The sequence below is a fragment of the Macrotis lagotis genome, chromosome 1, assembly GCF_037893015.1.
Source record: "Macrotis lagotis isolate mMagLag1 chromosome 1, bilby.v1.9.chrom.fasta, whole genome shotgun sequence".
In the NCBI taxonomy this organism is placed as follows: domain Eukaryota; kingdom Metazoa; phylum Chordata; class Mammalia; order Peramelemorphia; family Peramelidae; genus Macrotis; species Macrotis lagotis.
The window spans coordinates 692,459,690-692,483,601 of record NC_133658.1 but is presented as its reverse complement, the minus strand read 5'-3'; the positions used below and the strand labels follow the sequence as shown (position 1 = coordinate 692,483,601).

At 35.1% G+C, this 23,912-nt stretch overlaps 1 protein-coding gene across 1 annotated transcript in view; it reads left to right on the top strand.

The window, feature by feature from the left end:
* ERICH2 (glutamate rich 2) overlaps window positions 1-23,912 on the top strand; it is a 132,008-nt gene that overhangs the window by 76,552 nt on the left and 31,544 nt on the right. Inside the window, exons 8-10 of the mRNA XM_074236519.1 lie at window positions 4,597-4,688; window positions 14,811-14,891; window positions 21,400-21,542. Of these exons, the coding sequence (XP_074092620.1) occupies window positions 4,597-4,688; window positions 14,811-14,891; window positions 21,400-21,542 (316 nt within the window). The remainder of the gene's footprint in view (window positions 1-4,596; window positions 4,689-14,810; window positions 14,892-21,399; window positions 21,543-23,912) is intronic.

The following is a 23,912-nucleotide window of genomic DNA, read 5'->3' as shown; positions in this document are numbered from 1 at the left end:
CTTGCTCAGTAGATAATTGATATCTCTGCTACCTTCTTTCACAACTCCATTTGGTAATAGTATGGCCATTAAACAGATCTAGAATGACACCATTTACTTAGCTCTAGAAATCAATAGATGTTTGTTGTGGTAGAGGATAAATTTGAAGATGAACCTGAGAGTCCATTGTTCTGTAAAGTCATATTGAAAAGAATCTCGCAAATAAAAAGATAAAAGATACATATTATATAACTCTTGAGCCAATAATTTGTTCATCTCTTCTTTGATTAATGCTAGGTGGTTCCAAATAATAAATTTACAAATTCATATTGAGATCATAATGATATTGGCCTATTGGATGTTTTTTCCACAGCAATGTTGAAAGCATTACATTTCCCCAGGTGTTCTGACCAGGTTCTGTTTTGTACTCAGAACTCAGAGAATTCATTGAACAGTTATTTATTTATTTATTGCCTTATTTCTTTGTTTGTTGAACAAATATGTACTAAGCACCTGCACTGTGCTAAGGATGGGAATACAAAGGTACAAAGATTATAAATATAGTATCCCTAAAGAATATTCTAGAGAAAATAAAATTTTGTCCATAGATCAATACTTCAGTAACATCGTAAAAGTCCTTACTCCTTCCACTGGGTATTATATATGCCCCAGATATCTATAATCAGTAATGGGATTCAGCCAGTTTGCACTGGTTTGGCAGAACCAGTACCTGATTTTATATTAGGTTTGGTGAACTGGTTGTTAAAATGGCACTTGTAATCAGGTTCTTCACCAGTGGTGAAATTCAGCTGGTTTGCACTGGTTCAGCAGAACTGATAGCTAATTTTATGTTGAGTTCAGTGAATTGGTTGTTAATTTATTTGAATCCCACCACCGTCTATAATGTTATTTAGAAGAGTAGAAAGAGTTATGAGGTCCAATGAGGCTCAGCTAGAAGAATCAAAGCCAGGTTTAGGAAAGGAGCAGCATTTGTTTTATATCTTCAAGGATGAGTAAGATGCCAACAAGAAAAATGGGGGTGGGGGATTCTAGGGGCAGGGAATAGTGTGAACCAAAGGTACACAGCTGGAAAAATGTATAAAAGAGGTTTGGAGAAGAGCAGATAGTAAAGTTTATCAGGATTTTGGAGTGTGTAAGAGTAGGAACAAGGTAAATCAATAATTCTTAAAGGAGCCATGTTGTTGTTTCAATCTTGTCTAACTCCTTGTGACTCCATTTGGGATATTCTTGGCAGAGATACCAGCATGGTTTGCTATTTCTTTCTCCAACTCATTTTACAGATGAGGAAACTGAGGCAAAAAGGGTTAAGTGACTTACCCATGGTTACATAGTTAATAAATGTCTGAGACTGGATTTGAATTTAGGTCTTCTTGATGCCAGGACAGATGCTATTGTGTTGTGTCTATATTATAGAAGGCCCAGACTATGGAGATTGAATTTTATTCAATAGATGATGGAAAGCTACTTAAGTTTTACAACAATGGTGTGATGCTATTAGACTTTTGCTATATGATCAATTTTACAATATTGTTTTAGAAAGAAAGTGACTGAAAGAAGGAAGATCTATTAAAAAATTATTGCATGTAAAAGGTGAGGATATGAACTAGGGCTAATGGAGAGACAAAATTATTTGAATGGATGGAGGGAGGTAAAGAGAAAACTTTTACATGACTGAAGTTATAATGATGGGGAGAATCGTGAAACCATTGCCAAAATCTAGAAAGTCAGGAAATAGGGAGAGAAATTATTATTTCAATTTTAGACATGTTTATTATTTAGTTATTTGAGATATTGTTGGAAAATCCAGGTAAAAAAGTCTAGTAGTCAGTTAAAAATTTGAGTTTGAGTTTGAGGAAAAAAAGTCAGAGCTAGAGACATAAACTTGATACTGGGGAATAGAGATATAAAGAATGAAACACTTCTGTTTGCACATAATTTTCATTCTAATGAGTCACCAAAATAGAATTAATAGTGGAAACTGTAAGAATTATAAATGATATCACAATTAAGGTATGAAGGAAATAATTTGTATCAGAGTCTTCTGAACAGGGAAAAATCATATAAGGGATCCATTTTAACTTTGCTCAAATGACATAACATATTACTTATGCTTTCACTTAGTAATTCTATCTAGCAACTTCCAAGGCTCTCACTTTACATCGTACATATAGAATATTTAAGATATATTTATATATTTGGCTTTATTTTTTAAATATAACTTTTATCGATGCCATTTGCTTTTTTCCTCATCATAAGTTATTGCTTAATTCACCACTCCCACTTTTCTGACAAATAGTTGGAATTTGACAGTGATGGCAATGAATACTTGAGGAGTTAACCTACTTCTAGTCATATTAGCTTCTTCATGGATGATTTCATTATAACAATACAAATGACAGATATAAAATGCCTGCAAAATTACCTTTATTGTGGATATCTTAGTTGACAAAGAGCGACTATTTTAGGAGCATATCCATTAGAAATGGAGATACCTATGTGGTTACTGTAGCAAATCTTTCATTTCTAAATTTCTCAAATTATTTTTCAATTCAAATCCCTGGTTTAATAAGTGTTGGTGCTATAGATTGGTGTATCAAATGTAAAAATATTGAGTTATGGAAAATTTGAAAATGTTTATATAGTATTTTTCTATTAAACATACAGGTAGCATTTGTCTTTGCTTTTAAGGAAATTTGATTGATGTTAAACATGATGAAATTGATTCTGTTTTATTTTACCATTTTTATTTTACCTATCATTTCTGAAAAAATATATATCACAAGTTTCTCTCATTTCTATAAGATTTAATACCCATTAATATCATCAAATACTTTCAGAACTAAGATTGAAAAATAATGGTTAAGTATTTATTATTTGAGCTCCTTATTTTAAAAACAAGATGTTTTATGTTACTCTCAAGCAGTAGCAATGTTGTTGAACTCTGTTCACGAGTGCAGGGTATCCTACACTCATAGTGCAATTTTAGACTTCTAAAGATGAAAATAGCACTAAGACTTTTGGGGCATTCTGTTTGTCATTTAACAATATCATGAGATGATTTATAAAACTGTAGAAGGAATTGACTTAAGCAATATGTTCAACTACAACTTACTCTTCTAAATAAGGATGCCACCTGAGGTAGATAGAATGTTACTCTGTAGAACTTTTAAAAGTTTCTAGAAATGCTATCACAGTGACAATAATAATAATATAGAAATGTTACTTTATCTTTAGTAATTAGTTTAGTGCTATTCTAACATAATCACCTAGTATTTGGAAAAAAATCATAGACCTTACTATTAACAAAAAGACAGTTGTTAATAATGACTGACCTGTGTTTCTCAATGCTACAAAATTTTTATAATACTTACATATATTTAGTATTATACATATATGTATATATTATTATACATATATATTATTTTGTAGGCATGTATATATTATTTACCTATCTATATATTATTTACATATGTGTATATCATTTACACATATGTGTATGTTATTTTACATACCCATATTGCTTACATATTGTATATGTGTTGTTTACAGAGGTGCAGATTATTTCCATATGCAAGTATTGTTTGCCTATGTTATTTTGCATATATATTATTTACATATTTGTATGTGTTGGTTTATACTGATGTATATGTTATTTTAGAGATGTGAAAAGAGAAAAGGTAGACTTTCATAGGAGATACTATTCAGCAGTCACACAATTGACTGAAGGGATGAGGGGAAGAAACCATTTATTAAGTTCCTGTAGTGTGCCAAATACTAAGGTACTTAAGAACTTTACAAACATTTTCTCACTTGATCCTCACAACAAAACTATGAGGTAAGGACTATTATTATCCCTATTCCATGTAAACTGAGTAAACTGAGACAGATAGAGATTAAGTGATCTGCCCAAGGTAAGTTTCTAACAAATTCAAACTCGGGTCTTTTATTCTGCTCCATCTGGCTGCCGAGATAATATTTATTGTGCTTCTCATTTATTAATGATAAGAAGGTATTTGATTTGGTTTAAAGGGCTACCTTAAAGTGTCTTCTCCAGTAAGGTTTTTCCCAATCATCATCCATGATTCCCTGATCTCATTTTTTTTATAATTGAGTGATCCCCAGGGTGACATGGAAGATAACTGTGCTTACCAAAGGTCTTTTTTAGTTTCATGGAGGCTGTCCAGCACAAAGTCCAAATAGAAGAGAAGAATGTTCTTCAGTCAAAAGCATTCTGCCTTAGTTCTCACCATGCAGGAAAAGTCAAGGGGGTAAAGCATTGCTCTTGCCTACATTGTGATGTGTAGTCTAATGGACAGGCTGTAGAATACATCCCTTAGAATAAACATCTTAAGTGGAGCTTCTGTAGAGGACTTATGGGAAGACTTAAAAAGAGTCACTTGGGTTGTGTAGGTACTGGACGGTTGCAATCTGTACTTTTGGAGAGATAATACTCAACTAAATCAAATCATCATGAGACTATTGTGGTTTTTTTTATCATTTAAAAAATCAAACCACTGCCCCTGTAAATCCTTATAAAAAATCCTTATAAAAGAAACACAAAATATATTGTTAATTATTATTTACTTTAATATCTAGGAAGAAAATCTCCTCAAAGAGTAATGAAAATAAAGATTTACTTACAAATTCAGACAATAAATTATGGTCATCCTTCTTACAAGAAAATACAGGTAATGGTTTCCATTCAATTATAGGTATGTCTAAATTAATTATCCATCTTCACATAAATTTGTGACTTGTTTTAAAATATGACTAATGAAATATAGGTCTCATAGATATATTCATCTTATGATGTTATGTTTTGTGAAATTTGAACAATATGTTATTTATATAATGTTTGCTAAATGTTCTATATTTATTATATCATTTGATGTTCACAAAATCCTGTGAATTAAATACAGATATTACCCCAATAGGGATAGAGGGAATTGACTACCATGATTTCTTTTGCATGGTCCTCCGGTGTGAAAACTCCCTCCACTAATGCAGTTCCATTTTATAGATGAGAAAACTGATGCTCAAAGTGATTAAAGAACTTATTTCATGTGATACATTTAGTAAGTATTGGAAGAGGAATTTAAAAAGTTTTGATCAAATTCCAAATTCTATTTCTAGCACTCTTTCCAGTGTGCATATTGCCTAATTGTCTTGACATTATTTAGTGGGAGCTTGGTTTCAGCATTTGTCACAATATCAATACTTATAGAACTCATAAATTCTAGGTCCTCTAGGTCTAATGGTTCCTCTGGATTATACATAAAAAGCTAATACTTTTTATAGCAATACAATTTATGTATTTACAGACCTTAAAATAATATGTATTAGCTTCAGTGGTAATGATAACAGAATGTAGTTCTTTTTTTTAAAAGAAATTTTTTTTCCTTAATTGTATATCTGAACATCTTGGAGATATGTCATACCTTTGCATATATATACCATATCCAAGAGTTTAGTCTGGTTTCTGGGTGTATGTATATGCATGTGTTATGTATTATGTATTTTCAAAAACTAGCCTCTGTCTTCTAATGGCAGGTGAGTCCTCTCTATCTGTTTGTTCCTTTAGGATATAGACACTCAACATTGATTATAGTCATCCATTTTTTTAATTATTCTGATTTTATAAACCCCCTGAAAGTTCTGGATTCGTAAACTCACTCCATTCTATCAGTTATTAGTCAGTAAAGACCCTGGCTGTGAACTCTGAGCAGAAGCATTTTTCTTGGTTCCCAGTGAGAGAAGATTATCTTTAAAATTCTGTGATTCTTTGATTTCTAGTTGCACTGTATCTTTTCTTTTGAGATTGACGCTAGTTGGCCAGAATGAGTGTCTGCTCTTCCTTTCATATTGTCACTAATATGTTCACTCCACCACTGATCTCCAGCCTGCTCTCATTCACACCTACTTTTTGTAACCTCCTTAACTCTATTTTATTTCCCATCCCACTTCTGAGACAATGTGGTAGAGTACTTATCTTGTAATCAAAGAAGACCTGGGTTCAGATCCCACCATCCAGCAACTGTGTGACCCTGAAAAGTCTCTTAACTTCTAAACCTCAGAGGTATTATAAAGACCAAATAAAATGAAATAATGAAAGTATATATCATACAGGGTGGCCCAAAACTCTTAGTGCAGTGTTAAGTTTTAATCCCTGCACTAAGACTTTTAGAACACTCTATATATAGAAATAATTTTTATAAGTAAATGCTAATTACTGTCATGACTAGTAGAATTGGTATTTGTCAACAGAATGTAATCTCCTTGAAGTCAGGGGCTTTTTGGTTGTCTTTATATGCCCAACATCTAGCACAGTGCTTATACATAGATGATTAATAAATACTTGTTGATTTGCTTTGCTATTTTGTAGAATTTGTTGAGGTTTTTTCATCTTTCCATCTTTCTACCTCAAAATATCCTTGTGTCTATACCCCTATTTTCCTTTTTTTATTTTTAAGTTTTATTTATTTTATTCTGAACTTAAAAAATAAAACAAGGATTTCCATAACAATAGACTAGAAAAATGATTTATTGTACATGAAACCGCAAATGCATTATGCACAACTTGCTATTCCTTTTAAATATATCATAGTTATGTAACTTTTTTCCTTTTTTTCTTCCCCACTCCTCTACACCTTAGAGCAGACTATCAATACACACACACACACATATACACATACACACACACACATACACACATACACACAAAACTATTCTATATATACTTCTATTTGTCAGTGTCTTCTTCCAAATGTCTTTTGATGTTTGGGTATTTATAATAGCCAAAATTATTTAGTTATTCAAAGTTGTTTTTAGAACAATGTTGGTATTACTATATACAATGTTCTCTTGGTTCTGTTCAATTTATTCTTCCTTATTTCATACAAGTCTATCTATGCTTTTCCAGGATCATTGAGCTCAACATTATACATAGCATAGTAGTATTCCATCATGATCATAGGCCCCAACTTGTTCAACCATTCCCCTAAGGGATATCCTGTAATTTCCAGATCTTTGCTACCACAAAAAGAACTACTATAACTGTTTTAGTGGTATTGCTGAGTCAAAGGGTATAGGCTGTAAATAACTCTTTGGGAATAATTTCAGCTCGCTCTCTAAAATGGTTGTATCAGTTCACAATTCTACCAAATGGAGTGTCACAACTTTTCCATACCCCTTCCAATATTTATTACTTTCCTCTTCAATGATTTTAAATCAGCTTATAAATAATAAATATCTCAAGTTTTTTATTTTCATTTCTCCAATAATGATTTATTATTTTTATATGATTATAAATTTCGATTTCTTCATCAGAAAACTACCTTTCATATCCTTTGACCATTTCTCATTTGGGAAATTACTTATATTATTATAGATTTGACAAATATTCTTAAGTATTTGAGAATACATATATAAAATTTTTTCTAAATTTTCTGCTTTTCCTCTGATCTTTTTTTGTTTTATTTATACAAAAACTTTTAAATTTAAAGTTGTCAAAATTATCCATTTTATATCTCACACTACTCTCTCCCTCTTGTTTATTCATAAATTGTTCACCTATCCATGAGTCTGATAGATAAGATAGATATAGATATTAAGATAAGATAAGATAAAGTAGATTGTGTCCTTCAAATTTTCTTGTACTATCTCTCATTGCATCTGGGTCATTTTATCCACTTTGACCTTATCTTGGTAAATAGAGTAAAATATTGGTCTATATTAAATTTCTGTCAGACTGCTTTCCAGTTTTCCAACAATTTTTACCAAATAATGAATTCTTATCCCCAAAACTTAAGTCTTTTCACTTGTCAAATACAAGGTTACCGTTTTTATTTGCTACTGTGAATTGTATGTTTACTCTGTTCCACTGATCTACCTTTTTATTTTTTAGCCAGTATCAGACAACTTTGATAATCACTGCCTTATAATATAGTTTAAGATCCAGTACTGCTAAACCTCCTTCCCTTATATTTTTTTCCTTAGTTGCTCTGCTAGTCATTGTTCTTCCAGATGAATTTTGTTATTGTTTTTTTAATTCAGTGAAATAATTTTTGAGAATTTAATTGGGATGGCATTGAATATATAAATGACTCTTTTTTTAAGATTGTTTTTTTGCAAGGCAAACAGGGTTAAGTGGGTTGCCCAAGACTCACAGCTAGGTAACTATTAAGTGTCAGAGGCCAGATTTGAACTCAGGTACTCCTGACTCCAGGGCCAGCTCTATCCACTGTGCCACCTAGCTGTTCTGGCATTGAATACATAAATGAGGTAAAATTGACATTTTTGACCCTGCCTACCGATGAACAATTAATATTTCTCCAATTATTTAAATATATTGTATTTAAATTAATTTTTATAACTTTTTTCATATTATCCCTGAGTTTGTTTGGCAGGTGTAATCCCAACTATTTTGTATAGAGTTATTGTTAATGGGCTATCTCTTGCTATCTCTTCTTGCAGGATTTTTGTGCATGATATACAGGAATATATGATCATATTTTCTCTCTCCTCTATTTCTGATAAAAGAAAGTTATGAAGAGGTTGAGAATTTGGAACTGAAAATAAATTGAATTTTACAAAAGAATATAGGTATAGAGTTTAACATGGAAAAAGTAGAGATCTATTTCTTCCTATGAGACAGGACAAGAGAAAGAGGAGGGGATATAAGACACAAAAGAACAGTGAAAGTAGAACTCAAACACTAGCTCCTTCAGTCTTTTAGGAATGTTGGATCCTGGCTATGTGCTAAGAAAAGGATGGTTGATGTTAGGAATTTTAATGTGATGAATAAGGGGGAATATGCCCTTTACTTCTATAGATTTCTACTGCTTTTTTTCAGAGGTTTTTCTGTGGAGAGAAATATGGAAGAAATATTTGTCATTCTGACATGTCATAGGATCAGAAGGAGTGGCAGGAAATAAATGTTCTACATAATTTTTGACATGAGGACTTCACAGTGTAGTCAATTGTGCCCTAGTGTCATGAATGAATTTAATAATATACTCTCCTAAATGCCTGATTACCTACCTTACCATGAGATCATGATTTGGGCAATGGGAAGAACATAATTCACTAGGTCTATTGAAAAATATAATTAATTACTACTATTGAAAAAACATTAATTTATTTTTTAAAGGAGAAAGGGCAAAATCAGTAAAAAAAAAAAAGATCATTGTGCTTAATCCACATATTTTTAGGTTTGGGCAGCAGAGGGAGAAGATTGAGTAAACTCATAAAAAATTAGTAAACCAGTAGAAAAAATTTAAATTTAATAGATGCTGTTTATTTTTTATTTTTTAAAATTCTGATTAAATGTACCGTTAGGTGGAAGGATCCTCTTTTCCTGATCTAAACAACAGATTTTCAATTCTACAGGTTCCTAATTTTTATAAACAAATAAAAAGACAAGTATTTATTCTTTAGCCTGTGTAAGAAGTTTAGCTGTCTCCTGTATCAGAGTGGCTTAAGTGACTTTAGTTATGTCTTGAAATAGGAAAATAAGGAACAGGGAAAGAGGGGAAAAAAAGGAAATTGATATGTCAGTTTCATATTGAATCTTATAATACTGAAATTAAAGTGAATATTAATTAAAGATAAGTATACTTTGATCTATGTACACAACAAATAATGAGTCAGGAACTATAAAGATTTCACTTTTTTATACTGAATATATTTTTATTATCAATTAAATTTTGCCATTTTATAGAAAGAAAGACAAGATAACTGCACTTCCTCCTTCCTAAGGCTAACCTCTTTGCCCCTGTTTTCAATTCCATTCCTTCCTTTCAGGGTCTTTTCTTCCAATTATCACATTTTCCATCTTCTTTCATTTCTTCTTTTCTACTTGTGTTTTCCTTTCTGCTTTACAACATACATTTATTTCTCCTTTCACAGAAACACTTGTACTTGATCTTACTGCTAACCAGCATCTTGGTTCTCACTTTCCTTTTGCTGCCAGATTTCTTGAGTGAGTTGTCTATACTTAATACTTCAGTTATCCCTTCATATTGCAGGATATAGGGGTGAAGCACCTTTCCTCCCCAATCTGGAAAAAATCTACATAAAAAATTTTTGGTCTTCCCTTTATACCAGAGAAAAGTATAAATTACTATGGTATTAAAAGATAAAATATGTTGTCATACAATATTATACATTTATTTTAACATCTTTGAATTTCTTAGCCTTTTCTGTGTTGTCTGCTGGCCTTCACACGATGTCTGTGACTTCCACAAAACTTCCCAAAACTTCCCATCTAATTTCTTAGGTTGACCTGAGATACAGCAAAACTGCAATGGGGAAAGTTATAATATGGAACTTGTTCTCCAAATATTCTTTGCATTGTCCCTATCTTTGTACCTTTGCCTACCATCTTCTCTGTCCCCTAACACCCAATTGACTTCCATTTTTAATTCCCCATTCAAGTTGGTACCTCTTCTTTATTTGGTAATGAACTATACATCTTCAATAACTTGTTATTCTCCCTTGTAAACATAATATTTCAGGAGAAAGCCGCATTCTGGGACAGATTATATTTTTCCTTAAGAACATTATTAAAGGGGCAGCTAGGTGATGTAGTGGATAGAGCACCAACCCTGGAGTCAGGAGGATCTGAGTTCAAATCCAAACTCAGACACTTAATAATTACCTAGCTGTGTGACCTTGGGCAAGTCCCTTAACCCCATTGCTTTAGCAAAAAACAAACAAAACAACAGTATTAAAATTGAGTTTTGGTTCCTTACTTGGAAATTAGTACTGTTGATAAGATAAAAGCCAGTACAAACCTTACAAATGAGCATAAATATAATGTACACAATAATTATTTATGAATTCCCAAAGAGCTAATATATTACATATGGAGTTTAGCATAAAACTCATCCTCCTTCCTGCTCCCATTCTTGTCCTTTATAAACTTTGATTGCAGTGGAATTCACATTTTCCAGCCATATTTTTGGGTGTCTAATATACATTATGGTCTGCCAGTCCCCACCTCCATTAGCATTGCTCTTGTTACTAAATCCATGAGTTGCCCCTCTCTTCAGGGGACACCCTTAAAAATGAAAAGTTCTGTTTCCCCTTGTTAAAAGTGCAGAAGCAGGGGGTGGCTAGGTGACATAGTGGATAAAGCACCGGCCTTGGAGTCAGGAGTACCCGGGTTCAAATCCGGTCTCAGACACTTAATAATTACGTAGCTGTGTGGCCTTGGGCAAGCCACTTAACCCCATTTGCCTTGCAAAAAAAACAAAACAAAACAAAAAAAAAGTGCAGAAGCAATTTATTTACCTTTACCTTATGCAGTTAGTCCAGTTTTGTTTTGCTTTTTTAAGGATTGTTACTAATAGCCTGGCAATGCTCCACCCAGTACTTTCTTTTCCTCCATGTCAGTCTCCTTTAGAATCCACTAGGTTAATCCCACTGGCCCAGTGGGAACTCTATTTCTATCCTATTGAGAAAACTCTCCTTCTGCAGACAACCAGAAGCTCCCTGGCCAAAGATAGGCAAGGATGCTGCCTTCTTATCACACAATCCTCATCACCTTTTTCCTACTTATACAAAAGGCCAGATACAAGATTATTCTAACTCAGTTCTGCTAATGTCAAATGCACTAGATTAGATCAGGCTCAAGACTGGAATAAAAACTGAAATTCTCCTGGAACATCCAATATTTAATATCAAAAACAAAAAAAATTATTTTTGCCATAAAGCTGCAGCACTGGGTCAGGTATATACAGGCCTCTCCCCTCCTTACAGAAACACTTAAAGATCAGAAGCATGTGTTGACTTTCATAGCAGGTGGACATCCCATTAAGTCTGAGGCTCTGTCTTCCTGCATACTGTCCTTTATATACCCAACACAACTGGGAAGCCATGTCAAGGCTAAACTTTGGACCAATAGTCTCAGAGATTGCCTTTTAGCCAAAAATTAGCCCAATCTACATGACAGGGACCCTAGTAGATATTGCTCCTATAACAGGGTCATAGTTTCAAAAGTGAGAATTACTAAGGCAGGACCAGCATCTTGACCACCCAGAATGTTGTTAAAAGTCATCCATGCAGGAATCACCAAATGAACAAGTAAACTGCAAAAGATGAGATTGTCATTGTGAAGCATTAAAGTAATGAAGACAGAATTCAAAGCAGCAAAATACAGAGGCTGACTGCTATTATTTTATTCTGTTGTTACTTATGTCTTCTTGTCTCCTCTCCTCAACTAAATTTGTCAATCTTGGAGATAGGGCCTGCTCCCAATTTGTTTCCCCACAATGTCATGCACATTAGTATTTTGTTCATATGATTTCCTCTGTGAGATTATAACCTCCTTGAAGCCAAGTTCCATTTCATTGTCTTTATATCTCCTGGACCTTGCATATGTTTATTGTACAGTTGTTTCAATCATTTGACAAAAGACACTGTAATGATATGTCATTTCCTATTCCAGCTCATTTTTCAGATGAGGAAACGGAGGCAAACAGGCTTAAATGACTTATCCAGGAAATGTCTGAATCAGGATTTGAACTCACCTCTTCCTGACCCCAAACCCAGTGCTCAATCTATTGTGCTGCCTGCACAATATACATAATAGTCTTTTAATAGATTCTTATTTGATTGATAATTGTTTAGTGAGCAAATATTTCTAATTAATTTAACTGAGTACCAGATTTTCCTTTAGGTTGATACCACATTTCTCTATAATGTCAGAATCAAAGTATCAAACATGAGAGCTGTGAAACTGTAGAAACAGAATTAAAGTGACTTACCCAAAGTTATGAATTATTCATTTTTATCTTTTTTAATAATAAATTATTCTAAGAAATGAATTTCAAAAAGATTTAGGTCCACCTTAGAAAAGAAAAAAATGATCCGATATTATCTAGAACAGCATCATGAAAATTTCCATTGGTCAAACTAACATTCCCTCTACCTCAGAGTTCTATTTCTGACTGTGACATCAAGAGTAAAATATAGCTTTTTCTCTTGAGATCAACTTCAAAGATTAAGGATATATAAGATATAAAACAAAGCATTCAGATTTCCCTTAAAGATTCATAATGAGTATGCCAGAAATCACTAAAAGTCACAGAATAGGAAAACCCTGAAGGGACCTTGCAGAACATCTACTTCAGACCTCTCATTTTACCTATAAAAAGAAATTTTTATTGATACAGGGAACTCTCCAAGGTGAAAAAACTATAAGGATAATTTCCCTCCTCTGCCACTTGAGTTTGAAAGTATTGTATTGCCTCAGCCACTGGGAAATCAGGTGACTTGTTAGGGTCATGGTGCCAGTCCTAGAATTCAGACCTTTCTGACTCTAAGATCAACCCCATACACTATATCCCATTGCACCCTTACCCTGAAATTGCACAAACTTTTTTGAATACTTGCCTCCATAATAAGAATTTTATTCAATTTATATATCAGATATCAAGATGACACAGTAGATAGTGTATGAGATTTAAAAAGATAATTGAGTCTGAATGCTGTCTCAGACATAAACTATGTGACCCTAGACAAGTCACTTCATCTCTGTCAGCCCTGGTGTCATTATCTGTAAAATGGAGATAATAAAAGTGCCTTTTGCTGTTGTTTGGTCATGTTTGACTCTTTGTAAACCCATTTGATGTTTTCTTGGCACAAACACTGGAGTGCTCTGTCATTTCTTTCTCTAACTCATTTTCCAGATGAGGAAAGTGAGACAAACAGGGTTAAGGTTTAAGGGACTTAGGTCATACAGCAAATATGTGTCTGAGATCAGATTTGAACTCAGAAAGATGAGTCTTCCTGACTCTAGGCCTGGCACTCTCTGCACTGTGCCACCTAAGGGGCAGCTAGATGGTAGCACAGTGGACAGAGCACCTGCCCTGGAGTCAGGAGGTCCTGGTTCAAATCCAGCCTCAGACACTTAATAATTACCCAGCTGTGTAACCTCGAGCAAGTCACTTAACTCCATAGCCTTGCAAAGAGCCAAAAAAAAATCATCTACCCCATAGGATTATTGTCAGGATTAAATGAGATAATGTACATAAAGGATTTTGCATATCTTAAAATGTTACATAAATAACTAGCTTTTGTTATTATTTTTATTCAAAACTTCATGAAAGACTTGTAGTCAATAACTTAATAAGGTCTTTTTGAAGCTGACTTCCATATTAGAAAATTTATATATTGTGCTCTAATGGGTACTGTACTCTATAGGTACTGAGGGAATTAAAATAACTGGATTAACTAATTCACAATAGCCCATTAAATAGTTTATAATGTATATTATGTTGAATGGCAATATGAGGGCTCTAAGAATGAACTCATTTTATTCAGAGCTAATTTCTAGTCTCTTAAAAGGAATAATTACTTAGTAGAAATGCAGCATCATTAGTTATGAAGAAAGAAAAGTTTCCTAATTGGGGAGCCCTGGTTTCTCTATACAACTCAAGCTTGTTCAACATTATTCATCTTTTCATCCCCCATTATGAGCTCTTGTGTGATGTCAATTGTAAAGTTGTGTAAAACCAGTGAGTCAGTCTTCAAGAAGGGGCTAGTTGAAATCAGAGGATTACCCTAAAGGATCCTAATGCATTTAAGCCAATGGAATCTCAGAAAGACAGCTCAGGTTAAGTCTGGTTATCAATCTACACCTCCTGATGAGCTGGGTCTTCTTTTTTTCAGGGCTCAGTTTTTTGCATATGTTTTGCTACCCAGAAGTTTTTAGTGATGGTCTTTTGTGCTTTCCTAGCATTTTGTTTTCAACTTCCTGATTTTCCTCATTTGCTTCATTCTTAAAATGTGTTTCTATGTTTACCTAGATAAAACACCTATGAGTGCCTCTACTGCCATGGAAAGGACTTCCCAGGATGCTTTAAGTTGTCACAGCCATGAAGACACTAGTAAGTACATTACAATTCCAGTTTAGGAGCTCCTAAGATTATTTCCATAAAAGAAGAGGCTAATTGAGTTCCTTTCCAGACTCACTTAACCTTTACCCAGGCAAACATCGAAGGGGCAGGAGACAAGAGACAAGGGAGACAAGTTCTCCCTGTACACCAAGATCTCCAAGTTCTACATGTATTAAACCAAATACAAGTGCTTAAACATCCTCCCCAGTCCCCAGTACACTCCCACTCCCAGGGTATTCTACAATCAACCAGTAAATAATGCTTTGTTGCTAGAAGACATCAGGTGATGAAACTTTACAATATTCCCACACACAACAGTCCCTTACAGCTAATACTTCCAGAATCACATCTAATAAATAGACTAAACAATAAGATTTTAGCACTTGTCTTGATTTTTTAAAAAATAAACAATTGTTGTTGGAACATATACATCATGACTTTGATATACAATGGTCATATTAATTTCTCTTTGTTAATATTCAGACTACTTTCTTCTCACTCTACTCCTTTCTTTAATTCATACTTATTTTTTAGCATTTTGCTCTTAAGTTTCAGAAACTGGTCCATTTCTTGACCTCTCAATCTAATGCTTCATTATCATTATTATTATTATTATTATTATTATGCATTAATCATTATTATCTCAATGATTGCTTGCTTGCTTGCTTCTTACCCTTCTTACCCTTCATTATCAAAGAGGACCTGTACTTGTTAGGCAGCAAACATAGCAACTATTCCTCAACCCTTTTTGAAGTCATGCTGACTCTCAAGGAGGTGATCATCTTTGAGGTGAAGGATCAGACTAAGAGAGAAACACCCCTGTGATTGTCACAGTCTATTCCCTTTACCTTTATAAAGATGGACGATGGAGTCATCCTTGCCTTCCTGGGGGATAACATCTTCATGTCATATAACCTGTAAAATTTCAGTCATCACCACTATGTTAGAGACAAGTGTATTCATCTGTGACTGATAAGGCCAATATGAGCTCAGAATGTTCTACCACAGGTCGGGTACAAATAGTCCATCTAAACACCTGGAGTTGATTCTCTAAACTTATACATCTCATATTTAAATTGTGAGGGCATGCCATGCTGAATGGTTCTGTGCCAGTGTCTCCCAAACTGTACAATTATTTCTAAAGTTCTTAAGAGAGAACTTCAGGTTATCCCTATATTGCTTCTTTTGACCCCTCTGTGAGTATTTGTTCTGTGTGAGTTCTCCATAAAATAATCTTTTGGCAAGCACATGCCTGGCATTCAGACAATGGGTCCAACCCATCATAGTTGCCCTCTCTGTAATAATGCCTGAGTGCTTGGCAATTTAGCTCAAGAAAGGACCTCAGTGTCTGGTATCTTCTCCTGCCAGGTGATCTTCAGAATCTTCCTAAGTCAATTTAAATGGAAGTGATTCAGTTTCCTGGCATGGCACTGGTAGACTGTCCTGGTTTCAAAGGCATTAGGCAATGAGGTCAACACAATGACTCTAATACTCTTCTCTCCCACACTTTCTTTTGGAACCTCCCAAATACTGAGCTAGCTCTGGCAATGCATACGTCATCCCCATTATCAATGTGTACCTCCCTGGAAAAGACACTTCCAAGGTAACTGAACTCTTAACCATAGTATTCAAAAATTCTCCATTTCAGGGGCAGCTAGGTGGCACAGTGATTAGAGCACCCTGGAGTTAGGAGGACCTGAGTTCAAATCTGGATTCAGATACTTAATAATTGCCTAGCTTTGTGACCTTGGGCAATTCACTTGACCCCATTGCCTTAAATAAAAATTTAAAACAAAAATTCTCCATTTCTTGTAATTGATGATTTCATGTATGGATGGTGTGGTGCTGGCTGATGGAGCACCAGAGTTTCCTTGGTGTTGTTAGACCAAAATTAGCACAGGCAGCAGAGAATCGATCCATATTTTGTTACATCTCAGCTTCAGAGGCTTCATTGAGTGTACAATCATCTGCAACAAGAAGATCATGTATCAACACTCTCTCCACTTTGGGTTTGGCTTGTCAAGTTGAAGAATTTACCATCGGAGTGGAAGTTGACTTTGTTGCCTTGTTCATCTCAGTGAAGACATTTTTTTAGTTTTTTTTTTGCAAGGCAAATGGGGTTAAGTGGCTTGCCCAAGGCCACACAGCTAGGTAATTATTAAATGTCTGAAACCGGATTTGAACCCAGGTACTCCTGACTCCAAGGCCGGTGCTTTATCCACTATGCCACCTAGCCGCCCCTCAGTGAAGACATTTGATAACATGATTGAAAACATCATACTAAAAAGCATAGGAGCAAGAACATAGCCTTGTTTCACTCCATTGGTGATGGTAAATCACAAGAGCATCATCCACTATTTAGAACCCAGGCAAGCATGACGTCATGGAGTTGACCAACAAATTGATGCACTTTTCCAGGCAACCAAACTTTGATATAATTTTCCATAAACCCTCATGACTGACAGTATCAAAGGCCTTGATCAGATTTACACATGTTGCATACAGACCTCTGTTCTACTCTGTTCTACTCCTTGTCAGGCAGCAAACATAGCAACTATTCCTCAACCCTTTCTGAAGCCATGCTGGCTCTCAAGGAGATGACTATCTTTCAGGTGAAGGATCAGTTTATTGAGGACTCTGGCAAGAATCTTATCAGCAATGACTAAGAGAAATACCCCTGTGATTATCACAATCTATTCCCTTTAACTTTATAAAGATAGATGATGGAGTCATCCTTGAATTACTGGGGAATAACCTCTTCATGTCATATAACCTGGAAAATTTCAGTCAGCTTTTCAATTAGCAAAAGATCTCAGCTGAAATAGAATCAGCACTAGGTGCTTTGCCACATGAAAGGAGCCTAATTACATTCAAAAACTTCTTCAGTTGGAACTTCAGCTAGGGACTAATTGACTTCAACTTGAGGTAAATGATCAATGGCTTCTGCATTAATTGGTGATGGTCTGTTAAGAACACTGTGGAAGTGTTCATTCCACATAGGATCATGTCCCTATCATTAATCAATGTGGATCCATCAGCACCGAATAGTTGAGATATGCACCATATGTCTCTAACCTATAATAGCCATCAGGGCAACATACAAGCACCCTATGGAGTTCTTGTTTTTCATTTAGCAACTTCTGTATTTCCCTGCCATTTTCATAAACAAGTCTTGGTATTTGTGAGTGCCCTGGCCCAGATGAGCAGATACAGTGCTATTCACCAGATCTCTGGAAGCTACCCACTCCTTTTCTGCTCCACTGTTGCCAACTTTGTGTTGGCTCAGTTTTCCTTCCAAGTTAGCAACAAACTGTTCCTGCTCAGAGAAGTCCTCTGATCTCTTAACATTAATTTTTCTAGTATTAATTTTTCCCTGGGGTCTCCTCTTTGGTTGAATATGAATATTTAGTCTGGAGGTGATGAGTCTGCAGTCAGTCCAGCACTCTGCACAACACATTGCCTTTGTCTCTCTCATATTCTGTTTGTCTCTTCTCCTTACAATCACATAGTCTAATAAATGTCATTGTTTGCTATGAGGTGCATCCAGGAAGTATTATTGGAATTAGGTAAACAGAAGACAGCGTTTGTGATGAGGTCATGAGATGCACAAGTCTTCAGTAGTAGGTGACTATTGCTGTTGCTATTTCCAACTCCATTCCTCCCAAAGACTCCCTGCCATATCTGATGATCTGAGCCTACTCTAGCATTTACTCACCCAGAATTATTGGAACATTGATGATAAGGGTCTCTAGGTCTTCATAAAATTTTTCTTTGACTTCATCAGGGTTCATCATGGTGGGAGCACTGATGATGGGGGCTTGGCATTTTCCTTCACTGGCAATCTCATTGTCTTGAGCTTGTCATTCATTCCTTTTGATAGGCATTCAAACTTGTTGACTAGATTAGTTTTGATTTCAAAACCTACCCCAGCTTCACAGTGCTTCCCTTCACTGTGACCATTCCAAAAGAATGTGTATCCAACTCCAACTTCAGTAAACTGGCCTCCATTTATTGGCCTTGTCTCATTCTGGGCTGCTGTTTGGATATGATATTTGCTGAGTTCTCTTACAACAAGAGTTGTTCATCTTACAGGTCTATTGAATCTTGTGTCATCTATGAGTGTGCTCACATTCCATGTACCAATGATGAGTGGAATCTTCTTTGAAGAAGTTTTTGTACATTTTTTTTTGTGAAACCATAGTAATCAGACCAGAGGTGGGTAAGCTGACAATTTCTAGGGCAACTTTTTTTCTAGGCTCTTCCTCACATCAGGAGGTAAGCAATGAGATCCTTAAAAGAGCTACTCAGTTACCCAGGGAGCTGCTAAATATCACAGCTGCTTTCAGTGGGGCAATGACCCTATGTCCTAGGCCACCTTTGTTCAGGGCTGTGACTACAGTGCCCAGGGTTTCCTCACCTGCTGCTTCATCAATTGCCTGATATCACAGGACTTTGAGATAGTAACAGTAAAGTGATGGGTGACATCTTTTGATTCCTGCATAAATTGGATTTAAGTGAGGAAGAGTTGCAAGAAGTCATCATGAACCAGCATGGCAAGAGTCAAGACAATTGGTGAATGACCTTGACTGCTTCAAATTCTAACCAAGCTCTAAGCACTCCACAGAACCTGTCTCACCTTCAAGGCTGTTGGAATGGAGTGTTCTCATTTGCCCATTCCACCAGTGGAAGACTTCACATGCTTGGGTTAGACACCTCTGTCAACTCACCCATGGGACTCCCTTGGTTACCCTCAACCTGGTTTAGTAATCTGTCAAAATGGTTTTATGAGGGTGTGTATAAGTCAGCTACAGCTCCTTGTAGCCACAAATGGGAAGTGACTCAGATGGACATCAAAGGTGGATAGCAGCCCTGAAAAGGGTTCAACAGCCCTCACATCAAAGGTACTAGTCTTAACAGTTATGCTATTTATTTCTCATATTTAATATAGATTGTAAAGTAGCTTAGTAGATAAGAGCCTGAAGTCAGAAACACCTGAGTTCAAATCCTGCCTCAAACATTTCTAACTATATGACTCCGAGAAGGTCACCTAATTTCTGTTTGCCTCAGTTTTCTTATCTGTAAAATGGGAATAATAATAATAATAATAATAATAATAATAATATCTAGCCTTACTGTGAGAATCAAAATGAGATACTGTATGTAAAGTGCTTTGAAAATCTTAGTGTGATATAAATGCTAGCTATTATTTCATTTACTTCTGTGGAGGAGTCAGAGAATATGTTTCTTGGGAAAAATATTTAAATGACCAGCATCCATTTCTTTTCTTTTGAAATGTTAACTTGTTTGGTCTACTCTACTTGGTCCACTGAAATCTCTAGCATTTGACAAGAATTTTGATAATAATCACTCACATTTATATAGTGATTTTCAGTTACAAAATACTTCATATATATATATATATATATGTATATATACAGAAAGAGAGAGAGAGAGAGAAAATCATTTCATGATTATGTGAGGTAGAATACAAAAGACACTGGGAAGCTGAACCATAGGTAAGACTGGTCATTTATCCAAGGTTACATGCAAACAAGCACTGGAAACAAGTAAAGTTGGAATCTGTAACTTCTTTCTGAGACCAGGGCCTAATCATCAAGAATCCTTTTCTGATTCTCCCACCTGCTACTGCCTTCCCCAGACAAAGTATTTTCTATATACTTTGTTTATTTTTTATATTACTTTTATGTATTCAAATCATTTCCCATAGAAGCTCCTTGAAGACATGGACTATTTGATTGTTATCTGCATATGCCAGACAAAGAAGCACTTGTTAATTGATTAACTGATTGATTGATTGATCCATCCTAGATTTTATCTGACCATAAATCTGATGTTCTTGCCATCTTTCCAACTGCTTCTAGACTTCAAGTACTAAGTAGATTGGTGATTTTTTTACACTTGTATAGCACTGCTGCCTTTAAAAAAGCAAAGTGTCATAAGGATCTGATTGGTTGGGAGTGTGCCTCATATGACCTCTCTGCCCATAGAGGAGGAGGTGAGAGTACCTGCTTCTGGAAGAGTTAGGAGGGTACCCTGGAGAAGCTGGGTAACACACATAGAAAACTTCTGGTCTGTTGATCAGGTGGCAAATGGGAGGTTCTTTGAATGCAGAGGTATCTAAAGATGAGATCAATTTATTGTCATTACCTTTGATTTTTGAGAAGAAAGGCTCTAAAGCAGAAAGCCAGAGGGCAGAATCACTTTCAAATTATGTTATCATTTAGCACAGGCCAGGAATATCAACTTTGGATTTCTTCATTTTTGAAGACTGATCATCTAAAGAATATTTACTTTGGTGTAGCTAGGTGGTGCAGTGGATAGAGCACCAGCCCTAGAGTCAGGAGTACCTGAGTTCAACTCTGGCCTCAGACACTTAATAATTACCTAGCTGTGTGGACTTGGGCAAACTACTTAACTCCATTTGCCTAGCAAAAACCTAAAAGAAAAATGTTTACTTTGTGTTTTGGTTGCAATATAGGTAAAGATAAAACAGTTGCAAAAAATAATGGTGACACCTCACCAATTCCTGACAAAAGGCTGTCAGAAACTACAGAAGATGATGAGAAACATGATGATTCATGTGTTGGGGAAAATGTTGCACCATTGGAATTAATGACAGAGGTAAATTTTACCTATTCATTATTATATATTTAAAAGTCATGTTGTTATATCTTTGCAAATAATTTTTAAAGCTTCTCTAGTAGACATTTTCCTGGCCACTTTCTTTGGGACCCACTTTCAGATTCTTCCTGAAGTCTCCCTGATAATGCAGTGGATAAAGCACTGGTCTTGAAGTCAGAGGATGGGAGTTTGAATCCAGCCTTGGACACGCTACCTGTGTGACCTTGGACAAGTCACTTAACCCTGATTGCCTTGTATCCAAGCTGTCTCCAGTCATCCTGATTCATATCTGGTCACTGCCTCCAGATGGCTCTGGAGGGAAAAAGTGATGCTGATTGACTTAGCACAGTATCCCTTCACTGAAATCCAATTCATGTGCTTGTCATGGCATCACCTCCCTGAAGCCATAGTCTTCTTTGAGAATGAAGAACAAACATCAGATTTAGGGGTACACCTGGAGAGGGCAATCAACACACTTTTTACTCTCTGTTTGCTCACTGTTCTCTTGGCCTAAAAGTGCCTTTCCTCCTCCCCCTGTATCTCAAATCCCTATAGCAAATCAGATTTTCGTATGCAATTCTATATCAAACATAAATGTGAAATATTTTGTATTATAATTGTCATTAATTTCTTACAGTATAATATAAATTTTCATAATATCTTTCTACAAGATTAATTCACAGGGCGGCTAGGTGGTACAGTGGATAAAGCACCGGCCCTGGAGTCAGGGGTACCTGGGTTCAAATCTTGTCTCAGACACTTAATAATGACCTAGCTGTGTGGCCTTGGGAAAGACACTTAACCCCATTTGCCTTGCAAAAAACCTAAAAAAAATTTAAAAATAAAAAATAAAAAAAGATTAATTCTCTATGTTAGATGAATTGTTATCTAAATTTTGTAAGGCATAGAAGTAACTTCACCCAGATGCTTAGTAATGAAGAGAAAAGAAGGGAGTGGGAAAGATAGAGAGTAAAATGAGGGAAGAGGAAACATGAAGTCCAATTAATATTTTCTCTGCCTGTTTCATTTTTTTTAGGTTTTTTTTTTGCAAGGCAAATGGGGTTAAGTGGTTTGCCCAAGGCCACACAGCTAGGTCATTATTAAGTGTCTGAGACCGGATTTGAACCCAGGTACCCCTGACTCCAGGGCCGGTGCTTTATCCACTGTGCCACCTAGCCGCCCCTGCCTGTTTCATTTTTAACTTCTTTCTTACTAGCATCATTCAGAACTAAATATCTTATTTGTTAAACTTGAATCCAGATATTACCATGTACTAAGTGTTTATGCAGAACATTTATTGTCACAGCAGCCCCCCAGTTTATAACTTAAGATGAAACAGCATATTAGAACACAAAACTTTTATGAACATATAATGATCATACAGAGAGAGGAGAGAGAGAGAGAGAGAGAGGAAGTCCCCCCTCCTCCTTTTTTTCAGATTGAATAACCAGATCCAAAATCCCAGATCTAGAGTTAGGAGGGTAACTTAAAACTTATTTGAACTAAAGCTCATTATTCTGTTAAGAAGATGAAAATGGCACCATGGCCAGAGTCATACAGGTAATAAATAGCATTGTGGCTCATGGAATTTGACCCCTGCTCTCAAAAGTCCAATTTCAATACTTTTTTCCCCTCCTGCAACTATTCTATCTGGAAAGGAGATATGTACTTACTCCCTATGTTTGTCTTATTGCTTTTATTCATAATATTTAACATGGATTTTTGGAAAGTCTAGAATCATGACCCAATTCTTTTGCTAAATCATCTGTTTAGTTAAAAATTATATATAAACACTGTTTTTTTTACTGTCATCATTTATTTTGTCTCAGAAAGATAAAAAATAATGAAAATTTACTTTAGCTACCAATTCACCTGTGTATTCAGGAAAATTATAATTACGTAGTTTTATAAAGATAATTTTTCTTGCAACTAGATGGTTTTGGAAGTGTTCTGAGATTTCTGGATAAAGGAGTAAATAGATTCAAAATATTACCATTCTTGTTCTTGTTATTACAGAGACTTGAAAGGTATAAATAAATCAGCCAGTTTTGGGCTGATTTTTCAAAAAGCTTCTTCCTTTACTCCTTAAGCAAAAGCTTAAGATCAGTAATAGAAGTGAAATAATAATAATTTAAAACATCATGTCATTCTTAACATATAGATAATAAAATATAGTTATATAGATGCATATTACTAAAATGTAGCAACCTGAATTCCTATACTGCTGTCTCCACTTATATCTTAAATTTTGTTCCTTCACAATTCAAAACCAATGGGTGATAACAATTTATGTGCAAATGAAAAATGCATAGTTGCAAAAATTGTCTTTTTTGGTTAAGTTCTTTTATACCTATGTTACTGTGTCACATA